Source organism: Condylura cristata, unplaced genomic scaffold, assembly GCF_000260355.1.
Source record: "Condylura cristata isolate star-nosed mole 26May11 unplaced genomic scaffold, ConCri1.0 scaffold00038, whole genome shotgun sequence".
In the NCBI taxonomy this organism is placed as follows: Eukaryota; Metazoa; Chordata; class Mammalia; order Eulipotyphla; family Talpidae; genus Condylura; species Condylura cristata.
Window position 1 is genome coordinate 429,770 of NW_004567139.1, and position 23,541 is coordinate 453,310.

The window sequence follows — 23,541 nt, forward strand, 5'->3', positions numbered from 1 at the left end:
TGCTTTAACCCACTGCACCACCAGGGAGGGCTGTATCTCCCTTATTACGAGTAATGTTGAACATTTTTTCATATGCTTGTTGGCCATCTGCATTTCCTCTTTGAGAAGTGTCTTTTTAGCTCTTCTGTCCATTTTTTGATGGGGTTGTTTATTTTTGTTGAGTTTTGTCAGTTTTCCGTATATTTCTGTGATCAGTCCTTTATCACTACTTTTGTGTGAGAAAATGTTTTCCCAATTAGTGGGATGTCTGTTTGTTTTTTGTAATAATTAGATGATATTTTAAAAAAATTATAGTGAGTGCCAGAGGGTGTCTGGTGTTTTTCACATCTATAGATTATTTGTTTCTTAGCATTTTTAGTTTGTATGAATGAATGTGTGTAATGTACTTAACACAGTTTTTGTTCTGTAGTAAGCATTTCAATCCATCGATGATAATTAAGCCCTAGTATGTAAATACACAGTGCAGTTGGTAGGTGATATGAAAAAGTGAGGGGTTTTTTTTGGTTTTTTTTTTTTTTTGAGCCAGGTAAGGAGGTTAAAATGTGAAAGAAAAGTAATGTGGTTTAAAAAGCATGTGAAGATGGCTTTCCTCACAGTTTTTGTAGTCAGTGTAGTAAGTCCCCACTAAACAATCCTTTTGATTATCACCTGAGATATTTTTGCGTGCTGAGGGTAATAATGTTTATTGCAAGGTAAGAGACAAATAGCTGGGAATTAAATTGCTCTCAGAATAACTCAGAGTAGACCTACTTTACTGTTCTGATTACTTGTTTGTAGGTTTCTTTGTCACTTAGACTTTGCTCAAACTATAATGAGATTTGTCTGATTGACTGTTGACACTGGCGTTAGTACTCACATATAGGAGAGATTTTATAAATTTAAATGCAGCTGATGTGAAATGAGATCATAGATTAAGGCTTAGTAACAATTGCTTTTGGTTATAACTCCAAATAGGCAAATCAGGAATTTGGAGGAAAATGAGGAAGGGAAATTTAAAATCTGCTATACAATTAGGGTGACATAATGAGGGCAAAAGAGAGATGATTTTCCTTGAGTAGGTAACAGATATGATATGTAGCTCCAGTCTCAGGCCCAGTGCTGAAGTTTATTTGGGAAGACGGAGCCTGGTGCGTCGGGGTGCAGCCTGCCTGGCCTGAATGCAGGCACAGGAGGAGCCAGGCAGAGCCCGTGTTCCTGCAGATGGAGAGAGGGAGGCTTTGGTGGAAACTATCTCAGGGAGTCTCGGAGAATTATTTTAGTTATGCAAAAGACTACTCATACAAAGGCGATATTTTAAAAGAGGCATGTTACTATGCACATCAGGAAGTAAGGGGTTTAGCAAAGTGATGATCCGAAGACATGGGGAAAGTTGATGATGGTTGGTACCCTGGGTTACACTAATGGTGACATTGGCTTAGTAGGTGCCAGGCTGTGCTCAGTGCTCCACTTGCCCTTGGCTCCCGTAATTTTGGCAACAAATGAGTGGACAAGTACTTTTATATTACTAACCCAGTTTACAGATGAGAAAACAGAAACTTTGAAAGGCTAATTAGTTTGCCCACTAAACTAAGAGGCAAGAAGAATGTTTCTAGAACCACATTTCTTATCATTATACCAATACAATTAAGCCTATCATTCGTTTTTACAAAAAGAGAATCAGACATTACAGTGATGATGATTCAAGACAGATATTGGGAAACTTGATGGTTCTGATTTGGTGAAAATTCTGGGATAATTAAACAATCTGTCTTGCCTCATCTCCTGGCCTCCCTTTTGGTATCTGCTGCTTCCTATGTCTGTCTGATTCAGTAACCAGAAGCTGATCTTGGCATTCTCCTTAAATGTTCAAAACCGAAAGCTAGGAATAGGGTAGAAAGCAAGTAAAGGTAGTATATAGAATTTTTGAAATTCTGAAGATAGCTCTTATTTTGAGGATGAATGAATTTGACTGTGTTCCTGTTTCATGATGAAATCTAGGGAAAACTGGCCTGGTAAGACGACAGGTGTCCTGATAAGAGTAGTTACTGCAGCCAGTCATCTTTAGCTTGTTCTTTGTTTTGGTCAACAAGCGTTAGTGTTCCATGAATGACTTACTTTGATATTCAATACCCTTAAAGAAAGTGTAGCTGTTCTACCAACTGCTTACTAAAGTTATGAGTTTATTGGCCAGTCTCTAGGTTTTATGCTATCAGATGTCTGAGACTGTCCAGTAAATTGTGTTCTAAGAATGTTCATTGGAAAACAGGAAATTTTGTCCCATTCTCAATACCCTAAGGATTAAGATTGAATGTTTTTATTTCTTTTTCTTGTACTTCGGTGGATTTAAATATTTATACAGTTGGCTCTCCTATACTGCTTGTTTTGGAAATGTGCATCTGTTCTACTGTGGGGTGATCTCTGTCAGTGGTAATGTGAGCATTAATGAGAGTCGCACTTGTGTAGGTGCAGTTTCCTCCTGAGAAACAACAGGTGAATGTAGAAAAATGCAGATACCGTTGTCCACACCTCGGTCATCACTGGCGTGTGCTGTGAGTTACACCTGTACATCCACAAGGTCCGGTTCCAGTTGTGTGTTTGGCATCTGATACCACAAGCTGGAGCTCTTACCCCTGCGTCACAAGCTGGAGCCCTTACCTCTGCTCGTGGCATTTATTTCTTAGCCATTTAATATGCATACAGTGGTGCTAATGTTTTTAAAGTTCTTACCACTTTTTTTTTTAAAGATTTATTATGCACACAGAACTGCGGTACAAGTCAGAGGTACAGGGACGGTGAGAGGCTGCACCAGAGACAGAGCCGGGAGCAGAACAGGCAGATCCACAAAGTCCACTGCTGAGGGGAGCAGCGGGCGGGTCAGGAGAGGTCTGCCGCACCTTATGTGTCACTTCCTGGGCTGGGATTGAACTGTCCCTGAAGTGGCTGTGGCCAGCATGCTGGGCTGTGTCCTATCCCATTGTGCTACTGGGGAAGGCCACCACTTTTTGTTAATGCATCGTTCGTGCAGTTTTGAGTGCTCTGTGCCTAACCCCACTGTCCTACCACCCCCTCTGGTTTTCGTAGCATGATTTTGCATAGAACTTTTTGTCTGAGTTTTCCTGCTCAAGTCTGTGTGCAAAATGGCTTTTATTATTTAGGTTTTTATTGTTTTGTTTTTATAGTTTAATGCATCTAAGGTTTATTTTTTGTGTGTGAGAAAAGGCAGGATCTATCTGGTGTCCCCTCCCCTTTCACCTTTAGTGGACACTGGACTCAGCGTATCCTGACTTCTGCCTCCCATCTGTCTAGACTTGACATTTTACCTTTATTGTGGACTTCTCTGTACCCATATAAATAACTTGTTGTTTTAATTATTAATGCTGCATATCAGGTGAAGCTTTATCTGTGGATCCATTGGAACAAATATATTTGTGTAGATGGATTCTTATTTTTAAATCCTTTTAGTGCTGTGAAACTAATATTTGACTTTGCTTTAACCACTGAAAAGTTGTAGCAGTGAAGCAAGATGATTTTATTTTCACTCACATGGAATGTGAATGTAAAGCTGGGTAGATATGCCTGTGTAACTTCCATTCTAGTTGGCATTGTGTGAATATCTCCACCACTGAAGTTTGCATTATGTGAGTCCATTACTCCCCTTAGGGCTGTGTTTCTTGAGGGCAGATCAGTGTTGCTGTCCTTTAACTAGCATGGCGTGGGCGCCAAGCAGATACTTCAGTGTCTGTTCACGTAAACCTGTTAGTAGTCTCGTCCTCTTGTCTGCCCCCATTAGACTTTGTGTGGGGGGAGGTAGGGGGTTTGGACAGGGGGTTCCCAGCAGTTTGGATCCCGAATTGTACTTGGGTTCATGTTAACTCTCTTCCAGACTCCCTTTAGCAAGAGTTATTACTACCCTTTAAAAATTTCCTCCAGTACCTGCTTAAGATCTTATATTTAGTTCATAATAAATATTGAATAAATAGAAGATCAAAAGACAATTTACTTTTAAAATTTATTGGCTAATGCTAGAAGATCGAGGCACCCTTGCCATCTGTGTTGCATGTGTTTTAGAAATAAGGAAGCATTCCTAAACCCAAGAATATAATTTGTGAAGAATTTTAGCTAATATGTTACTAAAATAAAGTTTTTGCTCTGCGTGTATGTGTTTTGGTGTTTCTCGTGTTATTTATAAGAATCTTAGTGCCTGGACTTAGCCCTCTAAGATAGCAGTGTAATTTTAACTTCATAGGCACGCTGGGTTGGTCCATTATATGGTTAGAAGAAACCAAGGGAAAGTGAGTGGTGAAGGAAGTGGTGTTGTTCTGTAAATACTCCTCTTTTCACTTGACCTTTTTCTGAACTGGTGACAAAACAGCTCTGCAATGTCACTTTATTTTACTAGAAAACGGGCATATTATAAAAAGGATCTAAGTTTCAAACTTCTCCTCATTTCTGGCTTTGGGGTTTGTGTGCTGTGGGCGTGCATCTAGATATCGGAGGCTGGTTGGAGCAGCTCTGAGAAATCTGTCAACTTGAAAGGCAAAGAGTGTCCACGGTGTTCTTTCATCCTTCATGCCCATTAGATCTGCCTGCTTTGTGGGAACTCACAGAAAATGCATGCTGACTGAATGAATAATTAAAAATTTATACTGACAGACATCAATAATGAATAAATACTTTTGGGGGTGGTGATGAAACTGTTTTGGAACTAGACAGAGATGATGAGGTACTAGATGCCACTCTGAATTTCATTTATTATTCATTTTTTAAAAATTATAAAAGTGGAATGTATTTAATAAAAATTGTACCTTTGTCTTCCTTTCAGTCCCGCCATCACCTTCTGGGAGCCGCTGCAGCATTGTGTGTGTGTTCTCCCACGGGCTCCACTCTGCAGGCTAACTGTGTATCTATCCCATGTTGCCCATCAACTGGTAGTTTTTAAAATTATGAGACTACACTGGACATACTGTTCTATGACGTGCTTTTTTTCAGTGAAGGATAAAACTTTAGGGTTTTCTATCTCAGAGTAGGATGTACTGTTTAAACATTACATTTTCATATAAAAATGTATTCATTTCCCTAATGGGTCCTTCTTCCCTACTTTACTCTGTTCCTTCTTCTGTTTTAAGGAAACGATTAACATAAACTTTGCTTTTTTTATAGAATTACCATGTGATCCTGCAGTTCTACTCCTAGGTATCCAGAGAATGCAAAAACACTTGTTTGAAGGGAGCTGTGCACTCTGGGGTTCCTTGCCACACTATTACAGTAGCCAAATATGGGGGAATACCTCAGTGTTTATTGAAACAGACGAGCAGATAAAGAGGAGGTTTTGGTGTACAATAGAGTACTACTCAGCGATTAAAAAGGATGAAATCTTTCCACTTGCATCAGTGTGGATGGAACTGGAGGGTATTATACTAAGCAAACTGAGCCAGAAGGAAAAGCACAAATATGTGGAACATAGAGACTAGAGAGAGTCAAGCAAAGGAAGAGTCCAAACTGAGCCAAAACAACACTGAAGCTCTGACTGTGGGTTTGAAGCCCCCGGAGGGGCAGGTAAGGTGGAGGAGCAAAGTGGGAAGCGGCTCGCCGGACTTTGTGGGAGGTGGATGGTGCTCCGGTGGGAGTGGTGTGGTGACCTATTTGAAGAGGGGTCAGCACACCCTGAAGCATGACAGTGCTGTAAACCAGTGTTCACCTCAGTAGAGTACGTAACCCAAGGCTGGGCGCTCCCTGACCCTGATCTGACCTGCAGCACTGATACTCACCTCACGTCACAGGCTCATCCTCTTGGCTCCTGCGTCCCTCTGCAGAAAGGAACCCCCACCTCCAAGCATGGTGTGAGAGGGGCCCCACTTTCCTGAGAGGTGGCTCAGGATCCCAGCTAAGCCCTTGAGCACTCCCTCCCTCTGCTGTGATCGCACGTCCCCCTACTGGGTCAGTGATATGTGTCGGGAAGTGTGGTCAATCTTGAGGCTTTCTGTCCCCATGTGGAGTGCTGCAGGTGGCAGTTGGGGGCGGCTCCCTTCCCTCTTGGTGCGCTGGCCTGGCACGTGTCCCTTTGCACGATTGGACAGTCCTGAGATGGTGCACAATTGTTTCCCGTACCTGTTTACTGGAGCACCAAGGTACCATGTGAGGCACCCGCAGTGATCATTTCTGCCACCCTTGAATTACCACCTTTGAGTCTCCCCCGGAAGGGCTCTCTGTTCACCCTCTTCTTGAGCGCTGTCACATGCTATACATCTTCCCTCTGTGTCCGTATGTTCCACTCTCACCTGGGGCCAGTGGCTAAAATTTAAAGGGTATGTAAGTCAAGGCTGCTGCAGGTACCTGTGCAGAACTCAGGTGACCCCACTTCCGTGAGACGTGAGATCAGAGGTGTGCAGTGGGCTCTGTTGCACCCTGCCAGTAATACTCCCGAGATAGTAGCTGACGGGTGACTGCTGCTGCTCTGTGACACTCACCCTACTGTGCAAGGGTGGGTATGAGGTTTTCACTCATCTGTATTTAGATTAGCCTGCGGCTGGAACTGGATTCTCTAGCTTATTGGTCACCTCTGTGCATTTCTGGATACCAGTTTACCTCAGTGTTCAAACTCAGACTTATTTATGGCGTATTTGTCTTCTCATCGGGTGGTTTCTGAATAGGTTTCTGCCATCTCTTTTCTCTGGATTATCTGCTGCTTCAGCTGAGTCATGGTTGACTTGACTCTCAGCTCCGCCTCCTGTGGGCAGTCAGCACGTGGAGGACACTTGCTGCTTGGTGCCTCAGCTTGTGTCCTTTGGTGAATAGCCCGTTTTAGTGTGGGAGCTGGTACCACCTCAGTGCTGCATTCCCTTGTCCTGGATGACACACGGGCATCACATCTCTTTGGATCAGTGGTGCTCATGTGACCTGAGTGATTTTCTGGACAGACTCCCATCTCCAGATTTTTTTTTCCCCTGGGGGGGGGATTGTGTGGGTAGGGGATACACCGTGTAGAGGCTAAGTGTAAATGAAGCAGAGTCAAGGGCTGCATCCTGGTGGTATCACTGAGCTTCGGTGGCAGGCAGAGGCCAACTTTACTTTTCAGTTACTCTCTAAAATGAATAGCGTTTGCTATTTTGCTTAAGTTAGTAAGGATCATTTCTTTGTTACAGAAAGTCTTAAATGACAGGATCACCTTAAAAAACTGCACTCATATAAGTCCTTCTAAGTGGTTATGTCTCCATTAAATGTTTGGATGCTAGTGTAGATGGTAAGATTTGTTACCACACCATTTTCTTTTAAAGATTTATTTATTTATTCATACAGAACTGGGGTACAGGCCAGAGATTCGGAGGGTGAGAGGATTTACCAGGGACAGAGTGGGGTACAGAACAGGCAGATGGACGAAGTACACTGCTGAGGGGAGCAGCAGGCAGGTCAGGAGAGGTCTGCCACGCCATGTGGATCACCTCCGGGGCAGGCGGGAATCGAACTCATGCGGAAGTGGCCTAAGCTTCTTAGTGCTGTGCTTTAACCCGCTGTGCCACCAGAGAGGGCCACCACACCATTTTTTTTTTAAGATTCATTTATTCATACAGAACTGGGGTACAGGCCAGAGATGCAGAGGGTGAGAGGATTCACCAGAGACAGAGTGGGGAGCAGAACAGGCAGATGGACGAAGTACACTGCTGAGGGGAGCAGCGGGCGGGTCAGGAGAGGTCTGCCACGCCATGTGGTCACCTCCGGGGCAGGCAGGGATCGAACTCATATGGAAGTGGCTTAAGCTTCTTTGTGCAGTGCTTTAACCCGCTGAGCCACCAGGGAAAGCCCACCACCACACCAATTTTTAAAGGAAACTTAGGATGTTCCTTTAAATTATTGACTTGTGATACAGCAATCTTTTGAAACTCTTCTCTTAAATTCTCAGGAGTTCTGAAACTGTAACTACTGTCTGTTTTACACAGACTATTTCCACTCATGGAAATAGGAGTGAGAATGCATTATTTCTGCATAGTAGCTGCTTTTAAAATTTTCTTCCCTCCTTTTGATTTTAGAAAACGACAAATCTAAACTGTGTACTGCTGCCCTTTGGAAGCTGCTAGCTCAGACAGCTTCTGCTTGTGTGACCTTAGCACACAGAGCATGTATCTTGGCCAGGTAGTGTACCCCAGCAGTAACCAACTATGTGGGCTAAAAATTGTAGTTCGTTTGATGTGTGTATGTGTGTGTGTTTATATTAGTTTATTTTTACATATTTCTGTGCATTTTTCCATCTTAGTTGCTATCCCCTTGGGTTTCCCATCACCAAATCACCCGTGTGCCATCACCATAGTCCAGTGTGATACGGGTTTTATCCCTAACACCACGAAGCAACTAACTACTCTGACAGGGCTTCCCTGGAGGTGGTGTCAGAGCGCGCATGTGGTGCTGTGAGGCTGCTCCCCACCCACCCACCTCTGGTCCTGGTTACAAGTCCAAGTTGCTACCTTTTGTGCTTTTGACTGACTGACTCTAAATCAAGATACACCCTGGATTAATTTGTTAGAGTCGCCCACAGAATTCAGAGAAACTTAGGTGGTTATCCATTTATGATAAAGCTAAAACTCTGGAATAGCCAGGTGGAGACTTTGCTTAGTGGGCAGAGTTGGGGAGGGGTGCAGAGCTGCCCTCTGTCTGGGTGAACCTCCAGAGCCTGGTGGCGCTCTCTGAACCCCGACTACTGATGTTATGGAACCATCATACTGCAGGTAGTGCTTAACTGAATGATTGGCTTCCGGTAACTATTGAACCTCCAATCCTTTTCTTCTTCCCTGAAGGTGAGGAAGAATGAGATAGAAACTTCCAGCCTTTTGGTCATTGGGCTGGCTGGCCTGGCAGGCACACCTCTTCCTTAGGTAACTTAGGGGCTTTCCAGAAGTCATATCATTGGCATAACAAAAGTATCTTTATTGTTCTCTTCAGAAGTTCTAAGGGCTTTAGGTACTGTGTGCCAGGATAAAGTCCAAATGTGTATTTCTTATTATAAAATCACATTATCTCAGTCAGTACAAAGGAGAACATTGGTTCTGGACATGTTTAAAGGACTGAGCGTACTGCTGAAGTAGTGATTCTGTTTCCTGAATGCTGAATTTCTTATAGACATTGTAGGTTTTTGTTAGTGCTCATTGCCAGAGCCTTATCCATTCAGACTGCCTGTGTGCATGTGTTTGTGATTATCATGGGAGCAGATGAACTCAGGAGGGAAGTTACCATTACTATTAGTTAATACAATTATAAATTAGTTTATAGCTTCATTCTGCAAATGTTTATCAAGCACCTTTTATGTATAAGAAACAAAAGTTACAGGGATTAAAAGCCTTTTTAGTATTCCCTTCATAGAGCTGATAGGTTAGTGGAGGAGACACTTGTAAAATCAACTCTGACAGAATAGTGTGTCTTATAAGGGAGGGATGAGTCGGACCCATAACCAGCCCTTGGCAGCTGGCGACCATAGAGTCCTCAGGGAGGGGCCTGAGCTGAAACATGAAGGGTAAGTAGAAGCTAGACAAAGGTGAGGCAAAGAAATATTTTGATGACCTGATTCCATAGCCATAAGTGTCTTCATTTTATTCAACCTCAGTAATGTAATAATTATGTAAGGCTTTGAGCATCCTAAAATAATAATAACTTGCATTTAATGGGCTTTTACTATAAAAATAATACATAGTAGGTTTTACAAAATTAGCCAACACAGTGCTGTGTTTTTACGTGAATAATTTAACGTCACAGTCTGTGTGTGTGTGTGTGTGTGTGTGTGTGAGGCATGTAAGCAGCTTGTCCAGTGTGGTCTGACAGGAAGCGGCCAGTGGCGGGCCCTGCTGCAGTCACAGAGGTGCTGCTTTTGTGTGAGGGGGGCCTGGTGCAGTGCTCCCCTTTTTGCCTGAATACCTCTTACCAAGCAGGCTCTATTAAAAAAAAAAAGTGTACTTTAAAAAAAACAGTAGAACATTTACATAAAGTAAGCATCTGTTAGACCTGAAAGAAAATCTTGGGTCTTCCAAAACAGAAATCTCAAAGCATGTTCTCTGCTCATTAAGTAATAAAAGTCGATAGTGGCTGTGAAAGGACAGGCTAAATAGGACAAAATCTAAGCACTTGGGGAATTTTAAAACTGTATTAAAGTTATACCTGGGTTACAAATGCCCAAAAATAGATGACAGGATTAAAAAGATGTACATATACACAATGGAATGTTACTCAGCAATCAAAAAAGATAAACACATGCCTTTTGCAGCAACATGGATGGAGCTGGAAGGGATCACGCTTAGTGAAATAAGCCAGAAAGAAAAGGAAATACTGGATGGTTTCACTCATAGCTGGAGCATATGGGATCAGGGAGGTAAAAAAAAAACATGTAAAAGAGTAAAAATGAAAACAATGAACTGTATACCAGACACATTTTATGGGGTGGTAGGGGAGTGGGATCAGAACTGGGGTGAGAAGAGTGCACTGGACTATGGTGATGACACAGGGGTGAACTGGTGGTGGGAAGTCCACAGGGATTACAGCTGAGATGGAGAACACAAAATGAAGAATGATGTAAAAAAAAAAATTTTTTAAAAAACCCCCAAAAAGTCAAGTCTAAATAGACACTAGTGATTTTAAACTTTAACTTTTAAAAAAAGTTATATCTGAGGGATAAAAGAGAAAATCAGAAATTACGTGATAGAGCTTAGTAATGATACAATGACAGAAATGAATGTAGGGCTTATGGGAGGTATATGCAGGTGGTAACTAAAATTTGAATCCATAATGTACACACAGTGTGTACAGGACTTGCTGATATGGTGGGGGTGAGGGTGAGGAAAAGGAATTGTTGTTTATTAATATTTTCTCCTTTTTCTTGGTCACGGCTTTACCACTATATAAAGATACACATTTCCCCCCAAGATACACATTTCCCGCCAAGTTCTGGGAAAGTATTTCAAGCTTTCACTCTGCACTGCTTCATCATGTCTTATGTGGACTACTCCAGAAGCTTCCTGATTAGTCTCCCTGCAGTCTGTTCTTCACAGAGCAGCCTTTTGTCAAAATTCTCAAATTTTTTTTATCATACTGAAAATATGGTTCAGTCTTCACAGGACCTGTAGTGCCCTTGGTAGCCTGAGTCCTGGCTACTGGAGGGGCCTCACGGCCTTTCCATCTTATTCTCTTCTGCCTCACTGGCCTTCTCGCTGCTCTTGAGCTTTCCAAGTTCATCCCCTCTCAGTCCTTTGCAATTTGTTCTCTGGCGTGGATCCTCAGACACGTTCTGCAAGGTTACTGCGCATTCACGCATGCGTCTGCACCCATCACCCCTCAGAGAAATCACCCCAAGGTAAAGTAGCCTATCTCACTCTTTCTCCTTTAGCCTTCCTTTACCTCAGGGCAGTTACACTATTCAAAATTAGACCATGTGTTCATTCTTTGCTTGTTTATTGTCTGATTCCCCTTCTTAATTAGGAGCAAATATCCCTCCTCCTCTTCTCCCATGTCTCTATACCTAGGATGTTGCTTGACATGTAGTAGAAAATGGTTAAAGAGATTTAACAGAGATTAAGAACAGGAGAATATTCATGTAAATTTTGACTGAAAAGTAAAAAAAATTAGATATAAACAGTTTAATTTCATTTATATGAAAATTCCAGAGTAGATAAATCTATGGAAACAGAAAGCAGATTTGTGTTTACCTGGGGCTAGCGTCTGAATTCTGGGGAAAACTAACAAACTTCCTCTCTGACCTGCCAGACTGCTTGACTTTTCACGGGAATAGCTCCTCTTATATCCAGTGTGGGGTATAAGAGTGCGTGTTTTAGGTAAACCTTCCTGATGTCACTTATCTCCCTTTTTATCTTTTCAGTCATTTAAAAAGAAATGATAATTTCCTGTTTTAGGCAAGACATACATGTTTACTTGTATTGACTTTGGGATTTGAATGAGATTTTTTTTTTAAAGATTTATTTATTTTTTTTGTGCATACAGAGTTGGGGTACAGGCCAAAGGTACAGGGGCTTTGAGAGGATTCACCAGAGACAGAGAGGGGAGCAGAACAGGCAGATTAATGAAGCACACTGCTGAGGGGAGCAGCGGGCGGGTCAGGAGAGGTCTGCCGCGCCATGTGGTCACCTCCATGTGGTAGGCGGGGATTGAACTCATGTGGAAGTGGCTTTTGATTCTCAGTGCCGTGCTTTAACCCACTGCGCCACCAGGAAGGCCTGAATGAGATCCTTTTTAAAACGCATTTCTTTGTTTGAGCTGGGTTATAAACTCTCAGGGGGAAGGGAGTCGATGTGTCTGTTCATTCCTCTTTTGTTAGTGCCTAGCACAGTGCTTGGCGTGCGTGGCGCCCAGAATGGTGTTTGCTGCATGGGTGAGCAGACACCTGCCCCTTTATTCTGTAGTCTTTTCAGAAAACATGTCCAAGAGTAGGCTGAGGCAGGTGTTTATCACCGGATATGGGCCTGGCCTGGGCTTGCTTTTCTGATCATTCTCTAGTGAGTGTCAGTGCGCACCTCAGGGTGTCAGGGAAGGGCAGGTGAGGGCACTTGCTTCCTGGAACACAAATATGGTTAGAATTAAGTATTTAGTATAAAGTCAGGCCTTATTAGTATTATAAAGGGGCAAGAACATGATAAGCTCTGGGAGTTATAATTGCTGGAGTTTATGTAGTGTCTGGAACATGAATGAAAATATTCCTGAAAAACATCAGAGAGAGGTTGACTGGTTAGAAAAGTTAGGTGAGTGAGGGATTGTAAGCTGAAGCCAATTTACAGGGCTAGAAATACTAGCTAGTAAATACCAGAGGAGAGTTGTTGAGAGACGTTACCTGCTGTGAGATTTGGTTAGCCAGATAATAGTTGGCAGAGGAATGGCACAAGAGGGGGGCAATGAGGGAGGGTTTTTATTTTTTAAAGGTTGGAGGAGCTTGAACACAGTAACATTCTGACTGAAGAAACATTTAAAGGAAGAGGTTCAAAATATAGAAGTCAAACTATAAAAGGGCCCAGGGAGATGGAAGGAGGTGGGATGTGGAGCAGGAGGTGGAGAATCTGGCATGATTACATCTCTTAACAGAAAATGTGTGCGAATGTGAAGTTTGTAGATAGGTAGCTAATACTTTTTTCTGATAGTTTTGGTGGCATATGGCTTTGTGTCCAAACCATTGACTTGAGAGTGATGGGGAGAAATGGGAGGTCAAAGAATGTTCAGAGGGAGTTGACTTGAAGCAGGATCTATTGAAATGTGCAGTGGGTTTCTCGCCTGTCCATCTGACTAAAAGGCCACTTTCTCCAGTAGCGCTTAGCAACTCTGTATGTGAAACCAGCTTGCATTTGGATTTTGTCTGGTAGGGAGGGGCAGAGAACAAAGACGTTTGAGAGTTTGGTGGGGGAGTTATCAAAATGATAAATTAAGAATTCTTATTTAGAGAGAGGCAGTAAAAGCAGGGTAATCAAAATGGCTAGTACTCCGAAGCCTCTATTTTTATCACTACATGTGTTGAAACCACTTCTGGGGGCATTCTCTGGGTATTTTCTTGTGCTGTTGTGTTCCAGATTTTTGCTTAAGTACCCATCTAGCTCTCTGGTGAGCTAGTCAGAAAACTTTACAACTGTATAGGTTGGTAGGAAGATTTAAGGTGAAGATTTGGGTTCCCTACCCCATAGACCTCTTTGGCATACCCCAGTGCTATAGTCTTTATGTGGCTTGAGACTCTGGTGTTTGTGAACTTTTTAGATACTGTGTATATTTTTGACCAGTGTGTTTCTTTTGTCACAGCTGAGTGTACTACTAGCTTGGTGTCTATTAGCTGTTGAAGTGCTGTGGAATAGTTGCACTAAGAAGTGTAGTCACTTCAAACTGGTTCCAAAACAGTATTCTCTGGGAACTGAACACTTTGCTTTACATCTAAGAAGTTACAGAGCAAGACAGTGGACATCTCAAACAGCAGGAGCATATTGGACAAGAGGCAACTCTGGGTGCTTCCTGGTCGCTGGTGATAGCAGCTGTCATTCTCTTCCACTGCTGTTCTCATTGGATACTTTACTATCACTGGTGTAACAAATCACCACAAACTTGTGTTAAAACAATGTAAGTGTGTTCATACACAATTTTTTTATGGTTCTGGAGGGCAGAGGTTTGAAGTGAGTCCTCCCTGGGACTGAAACTGCGGTTTGGCCATAGGTGGAGGCTGAGAGCTCCTGGTCCCTGCCCTTGTCCCAATGCTTTGCCAGTGGTCACACTGTTGCAACCTCTGCTTCTGTCATTACATCTCAGACTCTTCTGCTGCTCCTTTATATGTTTTAAGGGCCCCGTGGTTACATTGGACCCACCTGGATATAACATCGAGCATGTTCTCCCTTTCTTAAGCTTACTTACATTGACAAAATACCATTTGCCTTGTGAGGTAACAAAATTTCCACAAGTTTGGCTGAGGCCATCTGTGGGAGACCTTTATTGGCTCTGACTTCTTTTGTAAGATTGTTTAGGCTATTCCATGTCCCTTGCATTTAAATACGAATTTTAGGATCAGCGTCTCAATTTCTGCACCTAAGAATGCTGGGGTTTTGCTAGGTATTGCCTTGAATCTATAGATCAGTTAGGTGAGTATTGCCATCTTAACAATATAAAACTTCTAATCCATGAACATGGCATGACTTTAAACTAAATCTTCTTTTACATGTCAGTGTTTTATAGTTTTCAGTACATAAATTTGAGCTTTTTAAAATTGAATATTGCATAATAAGACTGCTTGTTATAAGTGTGCACTTCTTTTGGCAAACTTACCCTGAAATTTAACCTTTTAAATGCTATTGTAAATAGAATTTTTAAAAATTTCATTTTTGGATTGTTTATTGTTAGTGTAATATATATTGCTAGTGGTGATACAACAGCTGATGATAATGTATATTTGTGCCCTGCAACTTTGTTGAATTTAGTAGCTCTACTAGTTTTTTTTTACATATTCTGTAAGATTTTATATCTCTATACATGTGTATGTATGTATGTATGCTCAAAGTTATTTTGTCTGTGAACATTGGTAATTTATTTTTTCCATTCTAGTTTGGATGCCTTAATTTTCTTTCTCTTGCCTATTTTCCTTGGTTAGAACTTCTAGCACACTGCTGACTAGAATACTAAGGGCAGATATCCTTGACTTGTTCTTAATATTAGGAGAAGACATTCAGTCTTTTCAGCATTGAGTAGGATGTTAGCTACATGTTTTTCATATAGCCCCTTTAGCTGATTGAGGAAGGTTCCTTGTAGGGTGTTCAGTGGTTTTGTCATGGAAGGATGTGGGCTTTTGTAAAATGCTTTTTCTGTATCTGTTGAGATGACTATTAAGATCTTTTGTTAATATATGATATTGATCAATATTTTGTGTCTGTCTTCACTTTGATCATTCTTTTAATATGTTGAGCCAACCTTGTATTTCTAGGGTTCACTCACTGGTTCATGAATTAAAGAAAGTGCATCTATGATATATGTGGTAATCTGAAGTCTCATAGTCTGGCATTTCCCTTACTTAATCAATTTTACCTTTATCATTAGAAGCTAGAATATTGTCATATGTCTTTTTGCTGTCATTTTCTTATCTAATAATTGTAAAATATCTTTTTCTGGCCATGTTCTTCTCCTTGACATTTTGAGTAGAAAATGAAAATTTCTGTATTTGCAAAAATGTTCTTTGAGAACCTAAAAAAAAAAAAAAAGTGACAAAGCTGATATCTCCAAACCTCCTTTATATCTTATTGAAAGATGATGCAATACTTTGGGCAAGGCAATAGGCAAGCTAGGAGGTTGTAGTGATGATTTATCTAATTGTTGAATCATTCAGAAAATTCCAGTATGTTTCTATTTTCTTCTTACTTTTTATTCCACAGTGAACATGCATTGTAGAGAGTACTTTCCAAACCCTGTAATCCTGTTTGGGTGAGTCACATTGTCTCCTGCGGTAGTGCAGGTGATGTTGGTCGCTGCAGTTGGGTTGGAGTGTCAATCGGGGACATACTGCTCCTTGACCTATGATACAAGGATCCAGAACCTGGCAAGCACTGGGAACTCCCTCAGTTGTAAACCTATGGGGATAGACTATTTGTGATAAAATATTTGATTTTAGAAATCAGGCAATTAGCTTGGGGAAGGGTGATGAGGTGAAGAGCTGCTGTGGCAGCCAGTTCCAAGTACTGGTGGCCATCTGGCGACACGGGCCATTTTGGTGCCCTCTTAAATGAGTTTGAGTGGATGGAAAGGAGAAGACAGTATATGCCTCCTGTTTACAAGTTGTGAAGAAACTGGCATGTGTAACTTCAGAGCACATGTCATATAAAACTGTATGGAGTCCATCATCCATTTCCCCCCTTGCTGGAGACCCTTACCTATATTCCTGTAATTCCCAGATTCCTTCCTTAACTGCTTTTCAGTGCAGTTCAAAATTTATCTGTTAGGGGAATTATTAAAGATTATTTGTGGTTAGAGCTCTTGGTAATTTTGTTTAGTTCAAAGACTTTTCTGGAAATTGTTCAGAGTAGTTCTAATATGAGCAGACATTTTATGAAGTCATATATTTCCCTAACTCCTTCTATACCTAGATTTTCACTTTCTCTTATTTTTGATTAATTGTAGCTGCTTCCAAGGTTATTACAGGGACTATATCTGAGACATCTAAAGATCTATCTCAGTCAGCATTTAATGGAAAACCACTCTTGATAATATACTGGTCACTTAACATGCCTATCAGAGGTAGAAGAACATGTAATTTTTAGATAATGGATACATGATTTTTCTACCTCCTATTTGGTCTGGTCCTATCACTGTTTATCATCTTTTTAAAATACATGGAAGGTTTTTTTTTTTAACCTTTTTCAAAAGCCTCAATTCTTGCCTCTAGTTTTATCTTTCTATTTAATATTTTCATGCCTCACATCATTGCCTTTTCAATGGTTATTTACTTATCTCAGTAAGGTGATATGCAAATTCCTTTGAGGTTTTCCAGTTTTTCTTTATGATTCTATTTTGAGTAACTGTCAAGTCTCCAACAAATATTTACTAAATAACCTTTTATATTCCAACTACTATGCCAGGTGCTAGGTTTCTACTGTCTAGTGGGATAAACATACACTAAATAAACTAAGCCGTGATATGGTCATTAAGTATACTCTTTTGCTGTGTTTTCTTTTGCATTTTCAGAATAAGGAGTTATACTCTCTTTTAGATATTTTTAAAAATCAATAAAAAAAAACTTGTCTCTTGAATTAGAAACCAAGGGGGGGATACATGACAAAGTCAAGTTACCATACAACCTAATCTAAGAATAAAAAACAATATTGAACACACCAAAATGTAAAAGGATATAGGAAAACGTTTTCAAAAAGCTGGCTAGCAGATTGGTAGTGTCCTGTATGGAAAAGCTTGTGGGAGTGTCATGATTATTTGATCTGAGTAGTGCAGAACAGTTAATTTGATTACATTTTTAAACTGCACCTTAGAAATAAAAATTGATTGAATTAAGTAGTGAAAGAAGATACTGAGTTAAGATAATGCCTCTCAGTCCTTGGGCCATTAAGACGAGAATAGTCAGTCCTCTCCCGGATGGGTTTCACCAGGTTTCTTGAACATCAATGCTGAGGCCCACAGAGGCAGCAGAGTCCACGTCAGTGACGTGTGTGACACTAGAAGTGACTGGGGACCTGTGAGTGTCTGTTTGTTTTCTTCCACTAGAGAAGCACTTGCCTGGAATTTTATTTAGTGTTTTCTCTGGAAAGAATTCACATTTTGATATTTGGATATAAAACTTGGAAAAGTAGGATGACATTTAGCTTTATATTTCTGTCATAAATCCAATTAGATCAAACTGCTATTTCCCACTAAGCTTTAGTTTTGTGGGGTTTCTATAGTAATGTTTTATTACAATAAATTTTCTAGTGCTATGTTAATTTGAATGATAGTCATTTTACCAAAATGTAACTATGAGATGGATAATTAGCTTTCAATAAGCATTTTATGTTTCATTTCTTTCTTTATACATTTTAGTAATTTTTAGTAAAATGTTTTAGCATTAGAAAAGTAAAAAAATTTCTATATTTCAAAAGTGATCATCATTATAATGAACTTATTTTACCTGTCATTATTTTATTATACCTAAATTAACCTTAAATTGATATCTTGGTTTACTTTAAGATAGGAAATTTTTACTCATTTTGGCTCCTTTCCTAAAAGAATAAACTTGTTAAACGTTAATAGTTTGTTATCCCTCTAGTAGTAATAATTTGTGCTTATCCATTTTTGAAGAATTGCAGAACTGTATATATATTAGGAAAGTCTGAGTTACACAGAAGTTTAAGCCTTATCTAGAATTTTCTTGGTTTTTCCTTAGATGAAATTTTGAACTTGGCTAGAATTTCCACTCTTTCTTCGGTATTATTCTCTGTTCTAGTGTAGTTAGTGTGTTATCTGTTCTTGTCTGTTGAAACTTAAGCTGTGTCCCTTTGCCTCTTTACCAGTTAACAGTCAGATGAATCAGTCTTTGTTGATTTGTTTACCAAGGACTCGTGAGAGCTTACCATGAGCTGGGTATTGAGGCTACAAAGTAGAGAAAATTCATTTAAAACATTTCATCTTATTTTTTGTTTCATAGCAAAGTAATTGCATATATCGATATGCTTTCCTCTAAACATTTAAAGATGAGTATCATTAAGTGGAGTTCAATATTTATTTACATTTTCCTTTTGAGGTAAAATTTATGTGCAACATGATGCATAAATCTATTGTGAACTTTTACTCAGTTTTGAAAAATGCAGAAACTCCCCTGAGGTACAGAATAATATCACTGTCATTCCTTTTATCTTTTCGTACTTATTCCTTATACCTATTCACTTGTGATTATGGATTTATTTGCCTATCTATTAGTCTTGTATATTTTTGCATTTCTGTTTTTAAACTGTTATTAGATCTATTCAGATTTAGAAATCTTATGACTTTTTAATGATTAAGAGATGTCTTTATCTTTAGTAATGCTTACTGCTGTTAAGGTTTCTTGACCTGATATTGGCATAACTGTGCCAGCTTCCTTTAGTTTGGCTTTAGAGCTTTTCCCATAATTTTATAAACAATCTGTCTGTACCCATACTTCTTTTAGCAAGGTGAGTATTTAACAAAATAACTTCTGAGTTTTTTTTTTTAACAAATTTATTTATTTATATATACAAGAACTGGGGTACAATCCAGAGTTATGGGGTGGTGAGAGGATTCACCAGAGACAGAGTGGGGAACAGAACAGGTGGATTGACTGAAATACACTGATGAGAGGGGCGGTGGGAGAGGTCTGCTGCGTCAGGTGGGTCAGCTCCCTGGCTGGTGATCGAACTCTTGCAGTGATTGCCCAAAGCCCCATAGTGCTGAGACTTAACCCCTTGTGCCACCAGGGAGACCCATGAGGTTTTGCAGTTGAATATACTTTAATACTATTTGTTTTATATATATATATTTTTTAAGATTTATTTGTGCATACAGAATTGGGGTACAGGCCTGAGGCTCAGGAGCGGTGAGAGGCTTCACCAGAGACAGCGGGGAACAGAACAGGCAGATCAACGAAGTACACTGCTGAGGGGAGCAGCGGGTGGGTCAGGAGAGGTCTGCCACACCATGTGGTCACCTCCGGGGCAGGCGGGAATCGAACTCATGCAGAAGCGACTTTAGATTCTCAGTGCTGTGCTTTAACCCACTGCGCCACCAGGGAGGGCCTTGTTTTATATTTTATACATGTACTATGCTACTTTTTCTCTCCTCAACCTTTTTAAATTCGAGTCAGATATTTTAGTTATTCTTCTCATCCCAGTTAGCATCTAGTGACTATTGTAGAAATTTTACTAAATGAATTTTGAGTTATTGCAGTCCAATACAGATGATTACTTCTGCTGTTTTTGGGACAGTGCAGATGTCTTAGAAACTTTAATTCCATTAAAAAATTCCCTATCTGGCCCTCCCTGGTGGCGCAGCCGGTTAAAGCACTGCACTGAGAAGTTAAAGCCACTTCCTCATGAGTTCAATTCCCGCCTGCCCCGGAGGAGACCACATGGCGCGGCAGACCTCTCCTGACCCGCCCGCTGCTCCCCTCAGCAGTGTACTTCGTCAATCTGCCTGTTCTGCTCTCCACTCTGTCTCTGGTGAAGCCTCTCACCACCCCTGAGCCTCTGGCCTGTACCCCAGTTCTCTGTGTACAAATAAATCTTTAAAAACAAAATTCCCTATCTACCTCACATTTTTGGTATTGTTGTAATGCACTTTAAATCTACATATAATTTAAATTTAAAAAGCTGGCAATATTACTATATTGACAATTGTAGTTCGTTAGGATTTGCCAATGTATTTAGCCTTTTGCACTTCTGTGTTTTTTCGCTTCTGTTGGGAGACCTCCGTTTTTTTCCTCTGGATTTTTACTGATTCTTTGTTTTTGTTTTTAGAAATTATCTTTACTTTCATTTTCAAACGCTTCAAATGTTTCAAACGTTTAACTGTGTTAATGTTTAACTGTCCTGATTAAAAATTTTTAAATCATTCCATTTTCTTCTGCCTTTAATTATTTCTGTTGCAGTTTATTTCTCAGCCTACTGATTGTTGCTCCTTTAAATATGTTTATTTTTTCCTGCAGGTTTAAAGACATGCTTTATGTTGCTCATTAATGATAGAAATCACTGGCTATTTTCACTTCCTTTTTTGCTTCTTATTTTCTTTAATGGGGTTTCAGTGATCTATATGTTACAGTGCCTCAGTGGATTCTATATGCCTTTTAGATGCTTTTTTGTATTTTTCAACCTCTATCTCTTTGTACTTTTGTTTGGATATTTTCTTTTGGCCACTGTTACAATTCTCATTTGCTCTGTTCCGTGTGCTGGAGCAACATGTACTGACTGACAACGTTTTAGGGAAATTTTGTTCTGAAGAGCAATGATTTTGGAGCAGTAGCTGAACCATGTGGGAATAAAGGCGGGTTTGTCTCTTTTTGGTTGGGACGTACTATAGTATGATTATGTTGTGATTGGCAAATTGAATAGGGAGAAAAAAAGAGAAAGTTATGTGAGAGAAGAGGAAGGTGATCTGGGGATAAAAGACCTGGAGAAGGTGACTGAGGTAACCTAAAGCACACTAGGAGTAGTTTTCTTTAATAGGAGAGGGAGACAGAGAGCTGTAATCTTGAGAGGTGGGATTCTGGCTTGTTGAGGGAAAATATACAGTCGCTGTTGGTTTCTAGAGTCCTAAACTTTGGGTGTGTGTGTGTGTGTACTTTGTGTGTGTGTACTTTGTGTGTGTGTGTGTGTGTGTGTGTGTGTTTGTTTGTAGATCATGTAGGAAAGTATTCCAGGAAATGGAGACCTAAATGGAAGAAGAGATTATATTTATGACTAGCTGGTTCTCTCTTCTGCTTTTCGAGTACTCTATCATAATATACTTCTAAGGAAATATTTTACTTTAATTTAATGAACAAGTTTTTTTGTCATATAGTTAACATTTCTCTACTATTTATTTAAGCATTCTTGATTCCTTATAGTACATTAAAAATTTTAATAGTTTTTTGAGTAGAAAAATCTAGCTTTCTAATATCTTTTCCTCATTTTCTTTTACAGTTTTGTCAGCACTAGAATAGCACAACCATGTTTCGGAATAGTCTCAAGATGCTTCTTACTGGAGGGAAGTCAAGTCGGAAAAACCGATCAAGTGGTAAGTGATAGTGCTAAATTTATTTTGTGTGATAATTTAAAAGTAGAAGTTCTGTTAGGGTTCTGAGCAATTTTCATATTTATTTATTACAAATGGTTTACTTAAAAAAAAGGTTTACTTAATTTAGAAAAAGGTTTACTTCCTATAAACTTTTTTTTTAAAGGAATAGAGAACATTGAACGTTTATCAGAAACAAAATTTGTCAGTAAAAAATACTTATTTCTAATATGTGAGAGAGTAACGTTTCTGTGTACTACTTTCTAGACCTAAATTTACTTTTTGAATTAACATGTAAAATTATTTCATCCTAGGCTATCTTTGGGGGATGAGACTGGAAAATATTAAAATTTCCAAAAGTTTATACAGAAAGTGAAATATTAATTGAAGATTTTTATAATCATTGAGGTTTATAGGTTTTTTTTTTTTTTAGAATAAGGGAATAACTCTTAGGGTTTTTTTTTGGAGATAAATATTGATGAAAATGTAGTAAATATTTGCTTTCTGTTGGTGGGTTATAGGTATTTATTATATCCTGTGATTTTTCAATTCCCTAATAGTTCTGCACTCAAGCTCACATTGGCGAAGTATTCTTTGTTACTCACACTCCCATTGTGAGTCCTTTTTGACCAATACAGTATTGTTAATTTTCTGGTTATCTTATTATTAACTGAGTAATTTTAACTTGTTATTCTCTTCTATAGAGAACATACCCTGTATTTTATTTTTTTTGATACATGCCTTATAGCTCAACATACTGGCTTTGCAAATGTTCTAGATGTATCTGAAAATAATGTGGGTTCTGCAACTATTGGGTGCAGTGTAGGTCAGTTTCATTAAGGGTGTTCTTCAAATATTTTATCTCCTTTATCTCTTTAAATATCCTCACATAGTTAAAATTATTTCTTCAGAAAGATGTAATTAAAGCTCACGTTGTGACTGTAGAATTGTCTATTTCCCTTTCTAATTCCTGACAATTTTTGCTTTATTTGGAAACTGTCTTATTAAATAAGTTGAAATACAGATTTTCCCCCATCTTTTATGTGACTTATCTGTTTTGCAATAGTGAAATTGTCCCTTTATGTTTATAATGTCTTTTGTGTGAAAGTTGAGCTTGTCTAAAGTTAATGTAACTCTCCCTGTTTTCTTTTGATTAGTCTTTGCATTCTTTTATTTAACCATTTCTATGTGGCTAATACCAGTAATAGCATCTTGGTGCATTTAAAATTTTTTTTTTCATTTACTCAGATTTTTTTCCTCTTACTGGACTTTGATTCATCTATGTCGATTCAATCAGTGATATTTTTGAGTTTAAAATGAACTCTACCTATATAATTGCTCAATTCTTCTTTCTTGCTGTCTTGGTTTGGTCAGAACACTTTTGTCATTCCAAATCTCCCCCTTTCAGTGGTAACCTAAAAATGAAAATAGTCATCAATCAAATTTTATTAATGGATACTTTTGTCCTCTCTGGTACAAAGCATACGCCTTAGCTTTTCCCCATCACCTTGTTAATTAAACTGCACAGCTACTGCTATTTAGATTTACTCACACACACTTGACTTTTCATTCCTTCCTAAACTCCATACTTCATTAGGGTCACATTTTTCTTTGTCTGATAAACATCCTTTATAAATTCCTTTAGTTAAGATCTTCTTGTAGTAAAAATGCCTACCTTTTGTTTATCTGAAAATGTCTTTATTTTGTCTTTATTTTAGTAGGAATTTTTTGCTGGAAGTAGAATGCTAGGTTGCCAGTTACTTTCTTTTAGCACTTTCAAATATTGTTCACTGTCTTTTAGCTTCTTGCCATTATTTCTGGTGAGAAGGCAGTTACCAGTCTAGTTAGTACATCTTTAAAGGT

At 39.4% G+C, this 23,541-nt stretch overlaps 1 protein-coding gene across 1 annotated transcript in view; it reads left to right on the plus strand.

Annotated features, from left to right (window-relative positions):
* TANC2 (tetratricopeptide repeat, ankyrin repeat and coiled-coil containing 2) overlaps nt 1-23,541 on the plus strand; it is a 278,089-nt gene that overhangs the window by 24,105 nt on the left and 230,443 nt on the right. Inside the window, exon 2 of the mRNA XM_012733089.1 lies at nt 21,588-21,681. Coding sequence (XP_012588543.1) covers nt 21,615-21,681 — 67 coding nt within the window. The 5' untranslated portion in view covers nt 21,588-21,614. The remainder of the gene's footprint in view (nt 1-21,587; nt 21,682-23,541) is intronic.